Source organism: Polypterus senegalus, chromosome 7 (assembly GCF_016835505.1).
Source record: "Polypterus senegalus isolate Bchr_013 chromosome 7, ASM1683550v1, whole genome shotgun sequence".
NCBI lineage: Eukaryota > Metazoa > Chordata > Cladistia > Polypteriformes > Polypteridae > Polypterus > Polypterus senegalus.
The window spans coordinates 176,291,919-176,316,528 of record NC_053160.1 but is presented as its reverse complement, the minus strand read 5'-3'; the positions used below and the strand labels follow the sequence as shown (position 1 = coordinate 176,316,528).

At 37.6% G+C, this 24,610-nt stretch overlaps 1 protein-coding gene across 7 annotated transcripts in view; it reads right to left on the bottom strand.

Moving 5' to 3' along the window:
* rai14 (retinoic acid induced 14) overlaps positions 1-24,610 on the bottom strand; it is a 191,062-nt gene that overhangs the window by 25,400 nt on the left and 141,052 nt on the right. For 5 of the 7 annotated variants that reach the window (XM_039759644.1, XM_039759647.1, XM_039759650.1 and 2 more), the window contains 3 exons: positions 13,998-14,104; positions 11,400-11,587; positions 4,958-4,986 (listed from right to left, as the gene is read on the bottom strand). In XM_039759644.1, coding sequence (XP_039615578.1) covers positions 4,958-4,986; positions 11,400-11,587; positions 13,998-14,104 — 324 coding nt within the window. The remainder of the gene's footprint in view (positions 1-4,957; positions 4,987-11,399; positions 11,588-13,997; positions 14,105-24,610) is intronic. The other 2 variants (XM_039759645.1, XM_039759651.1) reach the window with 1 other exon arrangement.

The following is a 24,610-nucleotide window of genomic DNA, read 5'->3' as shown; positions in this document are numbered from 1 at the left end:
AGGGAAAAATGTCAGTGGCCCCCACCTGTTAAACCATTCCTGTATTGGGGGTCATCTCATTGTTGCCCCTCTAGTGCATCTGTTGTTAATTTCATTAACACCACAGCAGCTGAAACTGATTAACAACCCCTCTGCTACTTAACTGACCAGATTAATATCCCATAAGTTTCATTGACTTTATGCTATACTCTGATTAAAAAGTGTTCCTTTAATTCTTTTGAGCAGTATATATATATAAAATATATATATACATATATAAATATATATGTATGTATATATATATATATATATATATATATATATATATATATATATATATATATATATACATATATAAATATATATGTATGTGTATATATATATATATATATATATATATATATATATATATATATATATATATATATATATATATATATGGAGCCGGCGGGGCGCCAGGAGGACGTGAGGAGGGCTTGTGCCTCCTCCAGACCGCGGCGTCCGTCCTGGTTCTGTTGGGGCCATGGGTTGAGGCATGGAAGCCCTTCCTGTAGGGGCCCGTGGTCACCGCCAGGCGGCGCCCGATGCCGGTTTATCCCGTGCGGTTGCCGGTCGGGCGGGAGCCCGGCCGACGCTTGGAGGACCGGAGGAGGGCGAGTGCCTCCTCCAGACAGAGTGGGGCGTCCGTCCTGGTTAGGCAGGGGCCTCGGGTACAGGGCTTGAAGCCCAGCCCTGTAGGGACCCGTGGCCACCGCCAGGCGGCGCCCGGTGCCTAATTATCCCGGAGCCGGCACTTCCGCCACACCAGGAAGTGCCGGGGAAGACTTTGTGTGGCACCGGAGAGCTGCCAGGAAGACGGCCGATACTTCCGCCACGCTGGGGCGTGGCTAAGGATGGAAACACCTGGGGCTCTTCCGGGCATTATTTAGGCGCCTCCCTCCAGTCATTGGTGGAAGTCGGGAGGAAGCAGACGGAGCTGGAGAGCAAGGACGGAGGCGGCCAGGACAAAGGCACAGAGACTGTGGGCCCTGGACTTTGGGGAATCAGTGCCAAGGCGCTGGGGTTGTGAGTGCGAGACTTTTCTAACTTGTAAATAGTGTGTAAATAAACAGTGTGATGGGTGAGAAAACGTTGTCCGTCTGTCTGTGCCGGGGCCAGGTTTCACAATATATAAACATATATATATATAAATATAAATATATATATATAAATATATATATATATAAATATATAAATATAAATATATATATATATAAATATATAAATATATATATATATAAATATATAAATATATATATATATATATATATATATATATATATATATATATATATATATATATATATATATATATATATATATATATATATATATATATATATATAAATATATATATATAAAATCCTAAGCCTAAAAGTGCGACGATTTTATATCACTTTTTTGTCACGCTTTACATCGGGCTTATTTTAAAACATACATATATATGTTTGGTATAATTCTTTTCAGAATTTATCAGACTTTAATGTGATGTTGTTAGATTTTCAGATTCTTATTCCGAGCTACACTAGCACCAGCCACTTCATGTCTCTGCCGCTCATATTGTGAAGAGGGGGGCTAAACGCACCCCAAGGCGACACGGGCGCTCCGCCAAAACCCCCTCTTAAATGGTGATACAATTGGAAACAAATAAGTTTTTATTTTTACCTCCTATTTGCTTGGGTTTGGTTTGACGAGTGAAGCAAGCAGGGGGTAAGCCCCCTAGTGTGTATATATACAGACACACACACAAGCTTTGGTGAGCCTGTGCCCACTGCAATCTCAGAATGGAACCTGATGTGGCCTTCTGCTGTTGTAGCCCATCTGCCTCAAGGTCAGACACGTTGAACATTCTGAGATGTTTTTTTGCTCACTACAGTTGGGCAGCGTGGCTATCTTAAGTTGCAGTAGCCTTTCTGTCAGCCCAAATCAGTCTGGCCATTCTCCTCTGACCTCTTATCAACAAGTTTGTTTCCTTCCACAGAACTGTCACTCACTGAATGTTTTTGCACTACTCTGCGTAAACTCCATAGAATATTAAACATGAAAATCCCAGGAGATCAACAGTTACAGAAATACTCAACCCAGGCTGTCTGACGCTAACAATCCTGTCACATTTAGTGTAGTGTTTGATGTAAACATTAAGTGAGGCTTCTAATCTGTATCTGCATGATTTTATGTATTGTGCTACTGACACAGAACTGGATGATTAGATAATTGCATCGAAAATCATTTCCAGCCATTTTCTAACCAACTCGATCCATTCCAGGTCAAGGTGAATATGTGTGTGTCAGTTTTTCTTTGAATTTAATCAGCTGAAATGCAATGAATGGCCTAAATTGGTGGAAATGTAAGCAGTTAACACAGTTTGTTCCAGTCTGTGGATTTTTAAGTAATCAATAGAAGTTGGGACACTTGTGAAAACTGTATGCTTCAACTTGTAAGGCTTAATTTACTTTATTTGCTGCACAACATCTGTAGGTTATAACCTATTAGTTGTTCCCTGAAAAAGGTTAATTTGTAATAAAACTGATGTGTTCTAAAACTTTTGTCCAGCAGGGGGTGCGTGTGTATATATATATATATATATATATATATATATATATATATACAGTATATTAAGGTGCAAGAGAATTAAAAAAAAAAAAAAAAAAACTGCAGCAATCTGTCATCAGAGATTAATGTGAATTGTATTTTGTATACTGCCACTCAAAAAGGGGCACAGAGATAAACAAACTATTTCCATTATCATCTGACAGTTAAAAGGAAGTCATTTATTTTAATTACTAGACAAAAATGTTCCAGGCACACCCAAATAAATAAAGCACAACTCCTGCTAAGCTACATTTGAATGCATTGTTTTAAACTTCATTCCAAGCTCCCAGATATGATCTGTATGCTCTTTAGGCTACTGGTAAGCATGTCAGCACCAAGCTAAGTGCCACTATCATTTAATATTTTTTGCCTCGCCTGCTTTTATGCCTGCTCTATTCATTAATTAATGAAACAATTTCTCATTTCTATTACTGACAGGCAGAAAATAAGTGATTCAAACCTTTTTAGGATATCTCGGTGCTTGCCACAATGCAAGCACTGCAATATGTTTAAGTGGACATAAAGCAAATGATTTTATACTTTGATTTATTGATTTCTCACAAATAAATGAGATGCACCTACTGTATATCTTATCCTTACCAAATTTGTTTGAAGATTGTCTGATGTGTTTTTGAGTTTAGTGTCAATTTTAACTTAACTTAAAAGCCTCATAGCACAAAACCGATTTGAGATTTTTTTTTTCTCCAAATCATAAATTAATTCTGACTTGTCCTCATGACCTCCCAGTAGTTGCTTTTCAATTGCTGGGAAAATGGCCAGGGCATGCAGAAATTTGGGTTTTTCTGTTGTTCCTTCCAAGTATTACAGGCTGAGCAGGGTGAAGCTTCAGCCTACTGCTTTATAGTCCCATGTGCTCCTCCGAGAATAGCAGAACCAAATGAGACAAGAGGAAAGGACTGGAAAACTAGACTGTAGTAGAACACATATTAGTAATCCAAAGACTTTCCCAGAATGCAAAAACAAGCAAAATTAGAAATAAAAAAGATTGTTTGTTTACAGTCTGCTAGGTAATTATGATTGGTATTGTCCTTATTTTGTACAGTTGATGTTTTTTCTTTGTATAGAAGCACTTAAAGCACTTTGAGCTACATTTTTTTTGTATGAAAATGTGCTATATAAATAAATGTTGTTGTTGTTGTTATCTCAAAATCTAATTCCATTCGACAACTATTGTTATGGCAATAAAGGTCTGGACAATGTTTGCATCTGATGACTGACAAAATTACCATCTAAAATTTTAGATCTCATTCATTACAGCTACTGTATTTTCCATATATGCCATTTAGTATGAGATTTGTAAAAGAAGTGTTAATGTTTCTCATGCACCACCTGTTGGAATAAAAACTGCAATGCACTTTAATAAAGTATTTGTGATGCACCATCTTTTGAAATGACAGAGACATCTACCAGTTGGACACCTAGACACTTTTCCTTTTATTAAGGTGGATTTATACTGTTTTGTTACCTTCTGTGGGTCTTGGTATTTGTTTCTCTACTCTGATATATAAATCTCTTCCTTCCACTGTAAGAGCTGACAATTTACTAAATTACCTTGCTAACTAATACACTACATATGTTGGTATAACTGTTAAGATACAGTAATGTCAGTAAATATTTAATACTAACAAGAATATGATCAAAGTAGCATATAGCCATACATTTAATCCAATTGACTATTTTAATAAAAGCCACTAATAACCACAACATTCTCAAACCCATTTAATACAATTTAGGGTAATGAAGCTGGGGCATATTTTAGCACCATCACATACAAAGAAGGAACCAGCTCTGGAATGGACCCATTAACATGCACCCACAGAATTTAACAGCAAGCAAAGCTCAGAAAGTGCAGTTACATGTCAGTTGAAGTGCAGTTAGCCCCGTGTCACAGCTTGATGTGGTATCTGTAACTGCCCTTGATAAAAAGCTAATGCCATAAGAGTGCCACAACATGCAACAATCACAAATAAATCTGTGCACCAATGGCTACACATGCCTTGTAACTTAAATACTGATGCATCAAGGTTATACTCATTTGGAATCTGGATTAGGAAAGTGTGGATGTGCAGTAATCATTTATATTGCCAACTAATACTTCTTGCTTGTACATAATCATACTTAATATTGATTGACCAAGACAGGATTGAAAATGTACAATGAGGAACTTAGCATCAAAACACAACTGGAAACTGCACTACATTATGAATCTGCACTTCCCCCTAAATTCTTCCTTTAGATTAATACTGCATTACCCTTAATCATGTAAGCTCTATTTTTAACTTCATTTGTGTGCTATAAAATGCCATCCTGCATTAAAATTATATACCTGCTTTAACTTGGGAGGAGTCTTGTCTTCTTGATGAACAGCAGAATATAAAAAAAGAAAAAGAAAAATGAGAACACATTACTATATATATTTTTGGCATGGATCAAGATCACCTTGAACTGAATGCTGCACCCATCTATCAGAACACCAAATGGCAGTGATAAATCAAAACCGTTTTCTATACTATATTAACCTTTTTCCATAAGGCAAAGCCCATAAATAGCATGGCTTTGATGACAGATTCCCACTAGAAAATGTAAGACCAAGAGAGAAATGAGACAATAGATTAAAAACATTGTAGGAGGAGAACCAACACACTACTGCCAATATTCTTAAATTTGTAGAAAAATGCTTAATACGTCTTCAACCAAGTGGCCAAGTCAAGTCAAGTTGGGCAGCATGTACCAGTACAATGCGCTGCAGCACCCCCCCTCATGACTTAATAGCTCGGGACCTCTGTTGGCAACCCACCAGGCAGACACACGGTCCAGTCTCACCCTCCGGAAATGACCTTCTATCTGCCATAGCCAGGTGTTATGTGAGCAATCCCTTGGCCTGGTCCAGCCACATGGGTCCCCAACAATGAGGATCCTACGAGCTGGGTCACCCTCGGGGAAACGTGCCACATGACCGTAGTGCCGTAACTGACGCTCCCTCACAAAGCAGCTCACGTGCCTCATTCGGGACTCCATGAGCAACCGCTCGTTCAACACATAGTCAAATTAGCGTTACTCAAAGGATATTCTGGAGAGACACAGTATCAAAGGAGTCCAGTCTTCATTTCAGGTCACTGGATAGCGTCCATATCTCGCAAACATATAGAAAGACAGGAAGCACCAGGACTCTAAAGACTTGGACCTTCATCCTTTTGCACAGATATTGGGACCGCCACACACCCCTTTCCAGAGGCCTCATGACCCCCCATGCTCTCCCATCCCGTCTACTGACTTCATAGGAAGAGTCACCAGAGACATGAATGTCACTGCCAAGGTAAGTAAACCTCTCGACAAGATAAACCTCCAGCATCTACCCACGAGGATGTGATCGATCTCCTTCACCGCACCACCAGTAATGGAGTACCGAGTCCAACGATGCAGCTCAGGGCGCTGGAACCAGGATCCAGCGACTGGCAGACCCTGACCTTTTTCAAAGTCAAGCAACATGGAGCCACTTTCACCACAGTGACCAGACCCATGAGGGCCGAGAAAATCCTCATAGCCAGCCCTGTCAGTTGCAGTGGTTGCATTGAAGTCATCCATGACCAGAGGAGTGTCACCTCATGGGCACCCATCAACCACCAAGCAAAGTTGCAAATAAAATGACTCCCTCACCGAGACATCACTCACCGCAGTTGGAGCATACACCGAGACAACAGACAAAGCACCCAGGGAATGCTGTAATCTGAGTCTCATAATACGCTCATTAAAAGGAGTGACATCTGACACCATCGGAAGAAGCCAATCCACTACAGTAACAGCTACTCGGCCCTGAGTATGACAGCCATCAGAGCGACCAGACCAATAAAAGGTGTATCCACCTACAGAGATCTGGCCAGTCCCAGGTGTGCGCACCTCAGAGAGTTCTGCCACTGAAATGCAGAGTTTACGCAGCTCCTCCAACAGCAGAGGAAGATGATCATCGTGCTGGAGAGACAAGATGTTCCACGAGCCTACCTGGATGGGCCGCCTCAAATCGGGGCCCGAGTGCTGCCATGAAGCTGGCGACACCTTGAAGTTAATATACCCAAAGTGATGAGTAAATGAAATATTGATTTTCCCCACAATATTTAATAATGTAAAGAGACATTCATCGTATTCATTTACTTCAACACAAATAATCATGCATCAGCAGTTAAAGTTATCTAATTTTTTTCCTTTTAAGTTCAATATATATAGTACTGTATTTTTCTGCTTATAATATAAAACTAAAGTATATTCTTGAGTGAAGCAAAATGAGGTCTGCTGACCACTTAACCTCCTTGGTGTGCACCCCAAGTGTGACTCGGGCTTGGATTTCTACACAAGTATGGTTAAGTCAGAATCAGAATCAGGGTGATATGTAATGATACATTTACAGTATTAAGCCGGAATATCTCTCAGGATATTATTCTAGTGGATAAAATAATATGCTGAAGGAAAAAAAAAAAAAAATCAGGAACAGGAATAATGTTAATGTGTTTTGCCACTCTCAGGTAACTCATGAATATTCATGAGTAGGGTGAACTCTTCAACCAAAACAAAATGGTGTGTAAACAAGAAGCTGTAAATCCAATTTCTAGAACAAAATGAAACCAAACTATTAGTTGAATCAAGCATTAGTGACGGCAATGCAAATTGGTCACCAGATGTTGACGCTGATAGTGAAATTGATGCCTTAGGCACTGTACGACTAAACCGTTGTGATATTCCTGATGAATTTGACTCACCTGAAGGTTAAACATGGTGCAAGTAGGTGTGTAGCAAAAAGGAAAAATGATTACAATCAAGCAGAAGGACAAGAAAGATGTTCACATTATAGAAACTGCTATTTGTGTGGAAATTGCTAAGCCCTGCACTGTGGTATCCTATGATAACAAAAAGGGTGTGCCTATTGTACAGATCAGGCACTGACATTCTACCCTCTCATGTGTAAGAAACAGAAAAAATATTATAAGAAAAGTGTGAAAAGAAACACACTGCTACTGTCCTGATTTCAACACTGGGCTCGGCATTGATGATCGCTGCAAAACATGTCACATGAAGGATGTGTATTAAATCTGCATCATTACTCCAGTGGACACAAGACAGACTCTTCCTACAGTATTTCTGTTGATTTTTGGTATGTACATGATTCTGTCACATGTAATGAACTTCTTTTTGTTGGAAAAAAAAAAATACGTTTTTGGTTCATTTTTCTTAGGGTTGGGGGACAAACATAATGCTAAGGAGGTTAACATGGCCTAGCAAGGTTTAAACTTTTTTGAAAAATTACTCAACCAGAGGCTCTGTCTCCTTAAATGATGATCTCGTTGATATGAGAAATGGATGGTGCTGTATTTAAAAAGTGCTCTCTAAGTTTTTAGTAACCTCATGTTTTCTGAATGTCATTTTAATGAAGAAAGGACACCAAAATGCTTCACCACCAACTTGGTACAAAAATCAATACGTCTGTTTTTTAAGCAAATACTGAAGAAAAAGGTTGCAAAACTTGAAAGCCTGTGAAAGTACTTCCACCAAACAGCATTCTTTTCAAGAATTTGTACCAAAGGCAAGTCACATACTTGCACATAAAATTGTCAAGCACACCCAGCCTTTTGGGGAAATTTTTAAAAGACTACATATGCTAGAGACAGCTAAGATAATAAACCTGGCTAATAAATGCCATTTCAAGAGCATTAGCTTATCATGCTGCTAAATCAGAAGGCAAGCGAAGGTGATAGCAGACGGGTGGATCACTAAAATCAAGGGAACAAAAAAAAAAAAAAAGAGTGCTGCATGAGAATTCAGACATTAAAGATAAATCTCAATGTTTTCTTTTTCCCTTAACAGTGTAACAGCAAACTAGAAGAAACGCCGTCTCCTTTAAATCAAATATTTTAACAACAGATGGATCTATAAATCTACCAAAGATGAAACTCAGTATGGTTAAAAAAAAAAAAATCAAGACATGGTCAGGGGAAAAATGAGAATTCAGAGTATTTGTTTTTCTCCACCGCATGAATCATTCAGAAACCCTGTATTAGTAGATGCTCAAACTACAGCACATTAGCAGCACACTCATCAACCATCATTCATTTTGTTAGGGAAAGGCAGCTCAGTTAATTTGGCTAAGGATGAGAAAATGGACAAACAGCACCTGGATGAGCTAATTTGCTCAAATGTTGAATTAGCTGAGGTTGGGAAATATTTTCTGCTAGGTGCAGGAGTTGAGACCTTTGTTAAAGGAATACTCTTTAGTAAATATTTTTTATCCGTTGCATAACCCCTAGCTTTGTCATTATGTCCAAGGAAAATAATTAATCTGTTGTTTTTATGGGGAATGAAGATGAAAAATTAACTGATACAACAGGCATCAATGGTGACCAAAGCTGAACTATAGAAAACAATATCAAAACATCCATGAAAAAAAAAAAATCTCAACATCTCAATATGTTTCAAAACAAATTTTTTCAATCTTGAACTACAATCTTGAAATTCCTGCCATTTGTCAAATGTATCAAATGGCCACCTTCCAGCCATTAAAAATGTCAACAGACGTTGCCCTGCTCACATCAGAGTGTTTTGGACATGTTTCACTCCCTATTCAAAAGATCAGTGGTAGCCCAAGACGGAGAATCGGATGCAGAGATAACCCATAGACTGCAGTGTGGATGAAACAACTGAAAGAAGATGTCAGGAGTATTGAGTGATGGAAGAATTAAGGTGAAGGTTAAAGGTAAGGAATTTAAGACAGTGGTAAAACCACCAATGATATATGAAGCCAAAATTTGGACACTAAAGAGAGAGGAGAAGAAGAAGTGAGATGTGGCAGAAATGAGAATGTTGAGATGGATGTGTGGAGTTACAAATAATGACAGAACAAGAAATGAGACCATCACAGGTGGGAGCGAAAGTAGGCTTAAGTGGTATGGACATGTGATGAGAAGATTGATGAATATGTGGGCAAAAGAGTGATGGTAACAGAAGTACAGGGGAAGAGAAATCACAGAAGGCCAAAGCAGAGGTGGACTGATAAAGTAATAGAAGGGCCTGACTGAGGTGGTGGAGGTGAAAGACCGAGCTGTTTGAAGAAGGTTGGTCAAACATATCAAGCCCACATAGGAGTGTAAAAAAGATTAAGATACCAAAGAAAAGACCAGATTTTCAGAACTTTTATATACTGTAATAGGACATGATGACCAGGGCATTGATTAGTTTTAGATTGTTATTTTTTTTTTCAGATTTGATATGAATTGTTTGAGCTCAGAATCTACATTTTTATTCTTTATTTATGACTGACTGTGAAGATTTTTTCTGTAATGTCAAAAGTGTGTATACTCAAAGCATATTGGTATTTATATGTAAATGATTATAAACAAAGCTTTCCATGTCTTTGTCATGTACATAGTATGGTTCACCGACAAAAGCGCGATAGACATATGCGCCCCGACAAAACCGCGACCGACAAATGAGTGCCGACAAACCCGCTAACTGGTTTTCGACAAATGTGCGCCGACAAAATCACAAGAGAGGCCAAGAGAGTGGGACGCCCTTGCTGCAATTCTTCCTAAATATGCAGGGCGTGATCTTAAGGACTATCTGCGTGCCGTGCTGATGGCATGCCGTGGCTCATAATATTGACTTCTAAAATAAACATTATTATATATGCTTTAAACTAGTAATTCATATTTAATGAAACTTTCGCGATTTTGTCGGGGCGATTTTGACGGCGTGTTTTAATCGGCACTATTTTGTCGGCGTGCATATGTCTATTGCGCAAATGACGGGTCACACATAGTATATGGTCCCTCATAGGCATTCAGCAGATTATCTTTGTACCAAAAGATTGAGCACCACAGTATACATTAAAAAAACAAACCTGGGTAATATTCTGCATTTAATTAATGACAAAAAAATTATGTCTGTTATTTCTTTAGATTTGCATGTTTCAAAATCTGATGGATTGGAACCGTATCAGAACAAGTATCCTGCCTTGCAAATATCACATCTTCATTCACTCCTTAGGACTGCATTATGTTTAAAAAATTTAGAAAGTATTTTCACTGAACATAAACAATGCTTTAGGGGTGCTAGACTGTTTAGGGTGGAATATAATGCTTGCTATCCAAAAGGCAGCAGTAAGTCTTTATTTTAGAATTAATTATAAACTAATGCATTTGATAGCTTAAAGTGTAACTTCATCCTGTTGTAGAAGTTATTAATGATACTTAAGCAAATTAGATATTTGCAACATGTCGGTTCCACAGCTGGTAAAATGGTGTGGAGATCTATTAAAACTTATACAGGTATATACTGATATTATGTGTATTGTATACAAGTTGGACAGAGAACCTGTCAAACTCTTTCATATCTAAGGTTCCATAATGTTTTTGTACAACATTAAACATTCATTATAAGCACAGTTACACTTGTCAATTTAAGAGTTCCATCTCGGACCTCCAGCTTCAGAAACAGATATCAGTGGAACAATAAATAATAGTGAATATGATTGAACTACCTTGGCTACAAGTCACTACATCTGATGTCAGCTTCAATTGTACTTTAAAAGAACAAGACCAGTTGAATTCATGCAGACATTGGAAAATAAATTACTTTAGTATCATTTCCGCACAATTAACGTTAATGCAGGAAACACAGTTTTCTGTAATCATGACAAGAGGAAATGGGAGTGTTACTAAATAAGGTAAGATTAAAAACAGATTAATTAAAGAATTTGCTCTTAAAAAAAATAACAAGATGCATACCAGAGTCTGATGACAATTTACTTAGTACTGCCTGCAGCAGGTTTTTGATTTCTTTACTTCCAGACAGTGTTGAGTACTGAAGTGCATCATTCCCCAGTGTGTCCACCAGGCTCAGATCTGCTCCATGTTGAATGAGAATTTCAACGATGCTCAGGGAATTATTTTCACTTGCAAGCATTACAGCGGTTCTGTTTTTGGAAAAATACAAGAAAAATATTGAACAACTTTGAAATAGGGAAGTTATAAGTCAATAATTTAGTTAATCTGTAAATTGCTAAATGATTGCAAGCTCCACACATGCAGTAACTAGACGTGGATTTGAACCCAAATTGCAGAAGTAGTTTAGACAGCAGTGCTAAGCACAGCACCATCATAACCTCCAGTTTAAATGAGATTGGTCCTTCGACGTCAGTTTTGTCAGTAAATCAATCTGGCAATGAGTCACGTTAAAAAGTACCAAGGCTGAATCAAGAATGAACTTTATATGCAAGAAAGATGCGGCACCTATAAAATTCAGATTTTTGCTTCCTTTAAAACTTTTTTCGTTAAAAAAGTCCTGGAACACAGCAATACATCATTTTTATTTGGTTTAAAAATAATTATATGACCACAATTTATATAAAAAATGTATACATCTAAGCAATCACAACTATTTATGAACGTGTTGCCTGTAAAACACTGTTTGTCTGGAAGGCTCATTTGGCCCAGACTTTGGCCTTACAAACGGCTGTATAAGAGAATACGTCAAACACAGTTAACCTTACAGATCTTAAGGTCAACAGCTTGGCCGCTGTTTATTCTCATATCCAGCTGTTTCTCTCCCTGTCATATATGGTGTAAAAAAAAGCAGTGTTACCTTCATAGGTTGCTGAAATGCAAATGATTGTTCAAATTTTGATTAAAAGACTTTCAAATGATGTTTTGTCAACTCAACAAATGTGAAACTACTGAGGGAGTGAATCCATTTAATTGCCACTGGACAGACTCATTTTAAACACTTCACATATCTTGTATGCTACAATAGCTGTCAACAATGCTACAATAAATCAGCCTTTTAAGCTTCGACTCTTTTCCTGGGTAAATTCTGAATTGTACAGCCATGTACGAGTGTACCAGTCAGCCCCTGTATCTCTTCCATTACATTTTGTAAATTGGCCTTTCTGGTAGAATTTGTACTTTGTTGAGGTTTTCCAGACATCTCTGAACTCCTTTCATGAAGTTTCTGAAAACCTGGATCCAAGCCTAATAACAGGAAATTTTGAAACCTCTTCCAGAATGTCCTTAGCAATACAAATTCACCCTCAGGAGTTATCATCACTAGAGAAGCTCGAAGTTGTTTGCAACTTCCTCTATTTCAGACAAGCCAGATATCCCAAAACTTTCATTGAGCAGATGCTTCAGTACTGCAGCTGCTATTTTTTTTTCTCTCAGAAAAGAACACCACTAACGCCAATAGGAACACCACCAAGTCTTTAAATGCCATCAACTCAAAATGGAAAATATATCCTATAAAACCATCTTCATCATGAATCTCCTGTATGGTAGTGAGACCGGAGTTACATGCAACTGCCACCTGACATGTGAAAGGCATTAAAAACTTGAGTTAATGCAATTTTGGAGGGATTAGGTGGTTAGGATTGGCAAGCTTGACGTAACTGAGAGGCATGTTCTCATCAAAAGTGATTGATGGATTATGATGCACACACCAACTCTAGCATTCGCATGGAAGCAAACATTACCTATTCTGAAGCTAAGACCTCTCAAAACCAGCTCTGCAAGAATGGACACCGCATCAAATTCCCAATCCGTTGCTCGACAAGTACATTTCTCACTTCCTACTAAGTAGAGTCCAGATAATCCTTTTAAGCGAATGATTAACACCCTTAGTTCATCTAAAGAAACGCCAACAATGCCAAATAGAAAGATCTAATTAAGTAACTTACCCAATGGTGGTGTTTAGAAATTTAAGCAGCAGATATTTGCAAGTTACTGTCCTTCCAGTGAGACATGTTAAGACAGGAGAACCTTTTATTATGGAAGATGTTACTGCTAAAAGGAACCTTTAGCCCTCACTGTTCCAAAGTTGGAGACTGAAGGAATGGACATGTAACACCACAACTAATCTTGGTAAGCATTGTCCTCAATTCATGTAACCTCCCTTAGAGAGGGACAGGTCATTTTCATTTTTGTTTTTTAACAATGTGGATCAAGTTCTGAAAATTGTCAGCATTATTACATGTATTGTTTTTCATGAATAATGTGCGATCCAGTCAGCAGATACAGTAAATTCTGTAAAATAACTTAATGCATACAGTATGGCTTCGCAGCACATGGAACCATAAAGTTGCTGGTTCAGTTCCTGGTCACAACTAACTGTGTCACCCTATAAAAAATATGTAAACAGTTGTACTGTATGCTAATTTTTCTTAATGCCTTTTGAAATAATGGTTGAAGATAAACACATAATTAAAAAATATTCACAACAATACTGACACTTTTTTGTCTTGTGCTAATGATCTACATCTATGTATACTATCAATTGATAATTTAGAATTTTTCATTTAAATGAGTGTAGAAAAATCAGGATCCATATTTTACCTTCCATTTTTATCACATGCATTAATGTCCGCCCCATGATCCATCAGGAGTTTGCACACATCTGAGTGAGAATTATGGGCAGAGAGAAGCAGGGGAGTGCATCCTTCCTGGAGAAACAAAATATTTAAATAATTTTAACTATAACGAACACAAATATTTCAGAATGTGATCTTGTGCATAACAAATTTTAAAGTCGCAATGGAGTTTTCAGAAAAAAATATTCATTCAATGCATTTTTTAATATAATTAAAGCTAAGGAAACAGGGCAACATCAGTACTGCTGTTTTCATAAATATATATATTACACATTTCCATACACACACCTCTTGATCAAGTATAGTCTTTTACTGGCATGCATTTTGAGAAAACTCCTTTACCAGAGTACTAAATTTTTGTGAATACATTTAAACAAAATGCAAACCATGAATGTGAAATGAAATGGGAAATATGATTTTGTGTCAGTCTATTTAGGGTTTTAAATGCAATTTATTTATGTACTAGCAGGAGTACCCAGCATTGCCCGGGAATCTATAAGCGGTGAATTTCCCAAATGAAAGAAACAGAACATAGAAATAGAACAAACAGTTTTCTGATTGACATTTTATTGTAAGTTCCTCCACTCTGGATTCTGTGTGCTGTGGTGTGGTGTTTCAGACGCCCTTGAAATAGACTTTCTTGTGGCATCTGAAGTGGACTTTCCAATTCTACGTCTTTGTTTCGGTGGAATGGGTATATTAGCGAAAAGCAGGACAATTATAATGTGTTACATGGCATTACGTATGGAATAAGCACCACAATGAGATGATTTTACGTTATTTACAATACGTCAGAAAGCAAACAAATAGCACCAGTCAGTCAGAAAGAGCAATACTGAAATCGTACGGTCAGTGGGACCGGTGCTGCGTTTGGGGAAAATGGTTGGGGAAAGATGCTGTCTTTTTAAGGGGATTCTTTGTTCAAACGTGCTTGCATATAACGGACGTTGGCGAATGAAATACAGCACTATCAGTGCGTGCAGGAGTGTGACGTGCAGAAAAGCGGGTGTGTCAGCCAGTCACGTGCAGTGGGTCGTTCACGTTTTACATCCATATGGCTGTTCCCCACCCGATCAAAGCAGTCGGCCTTCTGATACTTTGACACTTCCACCATCTCTTGGCAATTTAAAGAAACATGGGTAAAGAGCGACGCACAGAGACCAAAGCTGCCGCTAGATGAAGCCGCAATGAACGTCTGTTGCAATGTGCGGCCATCTTGTCAATGATAAGTATGGGGAAATGTGCTGAACATTGTGTCGGTGAAAAGGTGCCCTGCAGTTCACCATGAACATTTTTCTGAACCAAACATACCTCATGACCTTCTCCTGGTCACAAAGGAGCCCCATCCCCAGTTTGGTGACGATCGGACGCCCGGTGCAGATTTGTATGGCAGACAAACAAACATACATACATAGACTCTGCTTTATATATTAGATGAACTATGTGCAATAAGTGTATTTACAACTTTAAAAGAATTACCCAGGGTGCTGTGTGGTTAAATCTGACTGGCGTGTCAATACAAACAGGACTGGAAGACGGGAAGAAACTGCATCTTGTGCTGAGTTTGCATCAATGGTGAGAGAATAAAGTTACATTTTTATCAGATCACCTAGAGCTGAATCTATTTGAGTAGCAGACGTTTTTGAAGGAAAAGTGGTGCGTCAGTGCCAACTACATTAATCAGTAACAGATTTGTTATTTATTTAAAAAAAAAGTTTCAGCCTGTAAAGTACATGGAAATACATTACACCAGTATCTAGCCAAACCGACAGAATTAGACCCAACATTTTGCAGAATTATTAAAAAAAAATAAATAAATTATTATTTTACACTTCAAGCATTTCATTTTAGTCACTATCAAATTATTCTTCTTTGGGATACAATACTTATTTCCCCACACTTCTCTCATTCCTGTTAACATTTCCTGCATACATCTTTTGTTACCATGTTCGGGGCTTCTGGAGGTGTAAGGAAACAACTTCAATGTTTTTGGTCATAAACTCTTTGACAGACAATGTGGTTTTGCATGCACCACTCCTCCTGACATTATTTTCTCTGTATGCTTTAATGCTGATCCCTCTGCAGTTCAGTGTAATGTCACTGATTAACAGTTTGATCACGGGGAAACTCATTATTAATAATTACTTTTATGTGAGAAAACATGATCATTGTTGTCCTGATGTTCGATATGACCCAACATTTTCTCGGCTTGGACATTAAACATAAACAAAACAACAAAATAAAAAAAACGAAGTCACAAACACAACTGAGAAACACACATCTCAATCAACTTAGTGCAATGGTACTTGGTAGACTGATTAACAAGACTGTAGGCATGGGATACCTTGAGGCATAGTTGATAAATACACCTTACCCTAATTCCTGTGCTGCTGACCGATTCCAGGAACTTTTTGAACCACCTCATATATGACAGAGAGCCAAGGCCCTTACCCTGCCGGGACACCCTGATTATGGAATGATCGGCGAATAGAGTATTTTCAGGACAGTTTCTCCCCCGGACCAACAGAGGGAAGGCCCCTTGGTTTCCTGTTGGGGCCTGCTGGAAGAAGCTTGTTGGGCACCTGGAGTCCTTCCGGGTGCCCTATAAAAGGGGCTGCCTCACTCCATTCGAGGAGCCAGAGTTGGGAGGAGGTGGACGATGCTTGCTGGGAGAGGAGTGAAGGCAGTAGACTAAGGAAGGGACTGTGTTTAGTTTCTTATATGTCTGTACAGTGCTCTGTAGTGGGGAGCAAAGAAAAGCGCTGCCCCACTTAGAATAAACACGTGTGCTGGACAGAACTTGTGTCTCGCGTTTGTGTTTGTGTTTGTCAGGTAGGGTGGCTGGTACGCCCCCAGGTGGTCCACAATATATATACAAAAATGCATAGATATACACACTATATTATATATACAGGCATCAAATTCAAAATGAGTGAAGATTTGCAAAACAAATAATAATAATAAAGTTTATTAGTTTGAACATTATACATATACAGACACACACACACACACACACACAGACATATGAACAGTTGAACAGCAGCAGGGACAATGGAATCCTGTAAATGAAAGGAACATTAATAAAATGCTCAAGGAAAACAGATAAGTCTTCAGTCTGGATATGACTGTGAAGATAGTGGGAGTGGCGACCAAGCTAAGTCTTTCTAAATGAAGGAGAACAATCTTCAGAAGTCTATGTAATCGATGTGGAAACATTTTGGGGTGCAATAATATATGTCATTGTTAATAACAGAATTTTGATGATAATTTAATACTGAACAGGAAGATTTTGCAGATGGGTGCAGTGTGGTCAGAATCCCAAACCTCTGAATTTGCAGCACATAGTTACACTGAAATAATGCACAAAGATCCTAGGTCATAGGTCTGTCTGTCTGAAACTGCTTCAGTGGGGATAAATTGCTGATGCCTCATATTTTGGAACTGTCACCTTGGAGTTTCTGCACACAATGTACAACAGCCACATGAAATGAGATATCCCCCTGACTTGAAGATGATCAACTTGAACATGTAGTAAGAAAAAATATAGCTGCAAGAATAAAAATCGCAAAGTTGCACCCAAAAATTAAACAAAAAAAAAAAAGATTATAAAGGAATACCTAGAGAGGCCACCTTCACACACTGAGGACCTAAGTCATTTTAAATGTACTTATCTATACATTCTAGTTACTGATAATGCAACATAAGAAACAATCTTTAAGTATAATTTGAATAACACCCAGTATCAACTCTGGACAAAGACAGACATTCAGTCCCTAAAATTGTGTTGGAGTGATCCAAGGGTGTAGCAGAGAATGGGAATAGGTTCATGGTTCTACAATATTTTGACCTTCATCACTTTACTCTCCCACAAACAGCTCTGGTATCTCAATGCAAATAAGAATACATCATGTTTTTAAGGAATACAACCCAAAATGTGTTTGCATTCATCATGATTTCAAAAGTCACAAAGTGCTTTAACTGTACTAAATATGTATAAAATACTTTATTGATTCAAAGGACTTGGAGGTAATATAACTCATTTCTTCTTTTTTCTGTTGCTATGCGTTTTCATTTACTGTTGATTTTCTTTGTTGCTCCGGCTTTGTAGACATTTTGAAATTATTTGCTACACATTTGTAATAACCAGTGTGCATATTGTTCATTAATGTGTCTAACTTGATTAGAGGATGCTTTTATTCAAAACAATATACAAATCACAAATGCACCATATTTTCCATACAACTCATTTATAAAATGTATGGTGGGGAAGTAATCGGGCAACACTGCAGTTTATAGACCAGTACTTCAGCCATTAGGCCATTCCGACTATTATTTTAGTTAACACAGACTGATTTCAGAAACTACTAAATAAATGCAGCCCTTCTTAAAAATGTTAACAATCAAATTATATAGTCACCTGATTTGTGTTTATTACTACTTCTAAAAATTAGGCTGCAAAGACTTTTTTCACTAACTTTTTACAGCATCCAAAAGATCAGCACTACAAATATGATCTGAAAATGTCTATCAGTAGAAACATTTCCAAATATAGCAAATACTTCTGCAGATAGAAAGGAAAGGGAAAAAAATGCTTTTGGCAAAGCTGGAATTTAAAAGTATGTTGTATGTATTTAATCCAGGTTTTTCTACCCTGTGGCAACAAAGAGAACTGCCAAGTATCTAACATTTTTCTTATTAAACATCATCTTTAGTTTAAGATTAAAGACCTATCTTTTCATAATAGCAAACATCTCAATCGATTCCTCCAAAGCTCTTCAAAAATCATTATGCACAAACAGCAAGTCAACTACCAACATATGGTACATGTTTCTGCTAACCCACAAGTCGATGTAATCCAGATGTGTTTTTTTGTGCTGCTGCAACAAGCTGGTAGAACTCTCTAAATGCAGAGAAAATTGTTATTAAACCATTCAAAGTGTCCTAAAATCTGAATTAAAAGCTAATCCAATATATAGTCAAAAAAACTAATAACTTTGTAAAGCCTGGAAGACTGATGCCCTGAATCAAATGGAATATAAACGTATGCTCCTTGTTTCTAAGAATGACAGCAGAAATTAACACCTTTCAGCACACTTTATCTCACAATATTGCAAGTATCTTAAAACTAAAACTCTTTAATGAGGTCTTGGATATGACTAACCTGTGGTCTTTGCAGATTAAAAACTTCTAAACTTAGCCATGGTATGCTCGCCCTTACTGCTGTAGCTGATCATTTTTGTTTCCAATATTTTATTTAGCCAATGATCCACTGTGCCAACTCACTTTATTTTCAATACATGGACACTGCCATGTCTGTTATGCCACAACTTAACAATGAGTCAACTAACAGCCAACACACTTTTCATCATGTTCTTATAAATGCTGCATGGTGCAAGAAATTTCCAGTCAATGAAGACTGTACAGTTTATTAACTGAGGGTCAGAGATGACATGAAACCTTAGTGATAATCGGTTTACAAACTGTCAAACAAACATACCACCCTGATCCATCAGAGAAAGCTTGACTTAAGAAAGGCCTGGAGAGGCTCATGTAATAAATGACTGGAATTGGCAGGTAATGATGTGGCAGCTATGTTGGAAATTTTGAAAATTAGGCAATGAGCTGAACATGAGGATAAGGGCATCATTTAAAACCACAAAAAACAGATCCTGTCATGACCTGCTCCTAATATTGAACTTCTTAACAAAAGACGGTTTATGTTACTCTTGCCTCTTGTCAAATGGGGCACAGGAAGCTGAATTTTGAGCTGTAATGCTTTGTAATAATTATTTACTGTTGTAGTAATTATTTACTCATGAAAATGTGTTTAAATAATATTAAGTATGAAGTTTAGGGCAAATACAAATGACATTAGAATTAGAAATACAGAATTAAAACTTATGCAAAGGGAGAATTATTTTAATTATGTGTCATAGCTTTTAGACAAGAAAATGTTAATTTCAAAAGAATACTACATTATCTCAGAAGGAAAAATCCTGGGTGAGAGGATCTGGACAATTCGGAGCAGGAATTTCTGATATCAACAGAATGAGACTTAAAAAGATTACACAGAACATCCTGAAGACAGAAATGTAGGTCAGAATCTACATCATTGGTGCTGAACAGTTATAAGAATATTATTTCCTTTATTCCTTACACTTTACATTCAGTCTTTTACCTTTATATTTCATTTTTTGTAGTCTAATAAATAAGATACATTCTTAATATTAATTTGGTCTAGATTCTTGCATTTCTATGGTCTCAAAGGTGTTTGGGGTTGGAGGCTCGACTTGGGGGTTTCATGAAAGTGTTAAGCAAGTTAAACACAGGCCTGTGAGACAGTGACCTAAAACAGGTGAACCAAACCCAGAAACATTGCATCACCAGGTGCTACTGTAACTTCAGAGGTCTGCAACTGCAGTGCGAGCATAAAGGGCCTTCATATCTCTCCCACCTTAGCCTGGGAAAGACGGCAGATATCCCCCCCAGACCCAGATGTAGACACTGTGTGATATAAGAAACATTTTCTGTTGGTTTTCCACATTTAATTGTCAGCGTGACTAAAAATGACAATCCATCTGAATATACTATAGACCACTTCGGCCAAAATGTATTATGGCACAAAACAAATATTTCAGTTTACAGCGTAATTAAACATATTTCACCTATGATTGAATAGGGGGGAAATGAAAGTCACTTACAAAATAAATCATCAACAAATGATCTGTGACTTTCCCCCATGTATATACAAGTGGCGTTTTATAAAAGACAACAGACATCTGAATAAAATTAAATAATCCTTTTTACTTCCAAACAGGTTGAGAGCCAAAACATGTTTTTGACTTCCTTTTTGCTTTCCAATTTGGAATTCAATTTGGAATATTTTTACTTTGTGAAAATAAGTATTATAACATTGTTACATTTTCTGCAACTGCAAATTTCCATTTACAATGTAACTTTTTAATATTCTAACAACATGTCTTCATGACAGTAAAATGATACACAACATTCTGCAGCAAAGATATGAATTAAATTCTCAGGCAAATAACTTTTTTCATGAACACATGGGCAAAAATATGAAAATCATGTATAGAGAGATTTTTTATATCTGTCAATCAATTTATGGTTGAGTACCATAATTTCTACCCAAGTTTTAAATGTGGTACAAGATGTACTTTTATCAATGGTAAAATGCAAGCAAAAACATTTGATTTTTCATCTATCAATTTTTCTGTACATACTTTATCCATGATTTATTTATGAGCATATTCTGACAGATTTTGTGGAATGGTCTTCCTGCTTCTATAAGAGATGCCCCTTCGGTCTCAGCCTTTAAATCCCGGCTGAAGACTCACTACTTCAGTTTAGCACACCCTGACTAGAGCTGCTGATTAACTGTACAGACTGCATCTCTGTTGTCAGTCATTATCACTAAAACATAAGTAACATGACAGTTATAATTTGTTACTAACCCTCACCTATTCTGTTTCTGTTCTCGGTACTCAAATGTGGCAACTGGTGCCACGGCCCACCTGACAAGTTGTTTGCCTGCCTATGGTAAAGTCATCCCTGATGGAGGATCACAGGAATCATGGGAAAGAGGGATCCTTTCATCGGATTGGCTGGCGCAGCACTGTTTCAGCTGTGGAATGACCAAATGGGGGAGGCAGCTTGATGGATGAGGTCTCCAGGACTCTAAAAATATCCAAATCTTATTATGTGATATCATCTACTGTTAAATTCTGCTCCGTACTTCTAAAATTTTTATTTTTATGCTGTATTGAGGATTTGTTCTGTTCTGTATATTGTATTGTATTGACCCCCTACTTTTGACACCCACTGCACGCCCAACCTACCTGGAAAGGGGTCTCTCTTTGAACTGCCTTTCCCAAGGTTTCTTCCATTTTTCCCTACAAGGTTTTTTGGGAGTTTTTTCTTGTCTACTTAGAGAGTCAAGGCTGTGGGGCTGTCAAGAGGCAGGGCCTGTTAAAGCCCATTGCGGCACTTCCTGTGTGATTTTGGGCAATACAAAAATAAACTGTATTGTATTGTATTGTATTTTGGTGCAAGACAGAACTAACCCAGGACTGGACTTCAGTTCATAACAGACGACACATCTAAAATGAATGCCTTGGGATGGAAGAGGAAACCAGAGTGCCTCAATAATATTGAGAAAATATACACTGTACAAGACTCTGTTTGTCTGACAGGCTTTCAAGCACCTGCTTATCTCGGCGACATACTGTAGCTGTGTCCTGTAATTACGCTGTACCGGACTATAGTTTTTAACGCACCTATCAGGCAACCTCAAGATTATCCTTTAATAGCCCTGTGTTGGGGCCGAATAACCAAATTAATACTCTGTTGTGAAAATATACAATAAATTACTTGCTTCCATATAACTTTAATAAACTGAAAGAACTCAAACCTGTCTAAATATAATACCTGGAAAAATTATAAACTACTAGCTATGTCACCTGTCAAACACAGGTAATAAATGTAAACATATTTGATATCTTTTGCCTTACCTGTACCCTCAGCGTTCAACTCATACCTTTCTTCGGTATTGTGGTGTGTCTCACCATGTGCTGGCCAATGCTTTCTCTCCCAACTGTATTCCCCTAAAGAAGGCAAGTTGTTTGCCTGCTGTCCACTATTTGATTACCATAAATGGTAGACGGTCCTCCATTACCCACTGTGAAAACATCATTCGTATTTTTGCTACTATGTCCCATCTTCGAAAGTGAATCTGAGTGATCCACCTATGTCTTTTCTTGCCTTGCATTTGCTGTGTCAATCAGGATTGACTGAGCAACTACAGCTAAACTGACCGATCAGATTGCCCTGGGAGACTGGAGACACACACACACACACACAAACAGCCCTTACAGTTTTTTTATATAGTACAGGGGTCGCCAACTCTGGTCCTGGAGGGCCGCAGTGGCTAGGTTTTCACTCTAACCCTTTTCTTAATTAGTGACCGGTTTCTGCTGCAAATTAACTTCTTTTGAGTTCAATTTATTTGACTTGTTCTTGAAGACTCAGACCCTTTTCTTTTTCCTTAATTAGCAGCCAAACAATAATGAGATACAAAATGAGACTAAACAGGACCAGAAAACTGTGTCCATCACACAATATCTTAAAATAAGGAAAGGTACACATCTCAGGAATGTTGATCTGCTCAGGTCACCAAAACATTTTACCAGCGCTAATAAAAAAGAGAAAATCAACAATTTTGGTAATGTTTGGTATTACATAATGAGAGCAGCAACAGGCCATGGAATTAAAGAACGGGTTTAATTAACAACAAGAATCAGCGCCTAATTGAGCAACTGGTTGGGAGTTTGAGGCCATGACTTAGTTGGTCTTCTGTTGGCTCACTTACTTCACATTTCATTTCTGTTTGCGTGCCATTTAAGGAAAAAAATGAAGCAATTCCGAGGAACGATGAAGAAATCCAGGGGAACAAATCTTAAAAAGCAAGTCAATTAAAATCAATTCAAAAGAAGTTAATTAGGAGCAAAAACAGGGCACTAATTAAGAAAAGGGTTAGAATGAAAACCTGCAGCCACTGGGGCCCTCCAGGACCAGAGTTAGGTACCCCTGACATATTACATGTTACTTAAAATTAGATTTACACTTCAAGGGGCATCTCAAAAATTGTTCACTATATGATTGCTGCTTATTCATGTCATCTTTAATTATTAAAGAAGGTGGTCAGTTGCTGCAAGCTGTTAAGACACTTTAGCTTACCTCATTTACTTGCTATTGCTATACTCTCCTCCACCATTGCTCAGAATTATTTGTTGAGATTATGATATACATGTATGTACTGAAATAAAAACTCTAAAATCAATAACACTGAGATGAAAAAAAATGGATAACTTAACCAGTATGCTTTTGTTATTGCTCTAGAACCTGCTGTGAGCAATTAAACACAGCAGATCTGTACTTCTGCTGACCAGTTCATACTTCCTCAAAGGTCTCAAAGTATTCAGATCTTATATTAAGCAGTTAAACACAGCCAGTGGTCTTAGACTAGGACTAATATAGTACATAAACTACAGTTAAATACAGAAGACTGTAATAAGGCTGTTGTTATGCTGACACACAAATGAAAGGACAACAAAAACCTTTCATCCAGCTCCAATACTGTCAGCTGTGTGGTACCTCCCATGTACTTCAAGGCAACATATCCTGGAATGTTTCATGACCTTAAACCCTGACACGCTCAAGAGACTGACCAAAAATGTGTATCTGTTTCAGTTTAAGGTAGGAAAATAATTAAATTTGACTTTTCAGACACATTTTGGTTGCCATTAAGCAAAATATTGAAAACTTTCTCTCTGTCTGGCATTAATTTTAATATCCTACCGATATATGGACAAGATCATTTACAATTCAAGGCCTATCTTTCAGGCCTTATTTTGTTAACAACATCTCTCTGTACTACATAACTGCTTTCACAGTTCGCTTAACTATTCGTCTACTTAGAATTATTTCATTTCAGTTTCCAAAACAACTTGCTAACAAGTGCTTGCCAGTGAAAATGTAGAAGTGGTATTATATACACAAGTG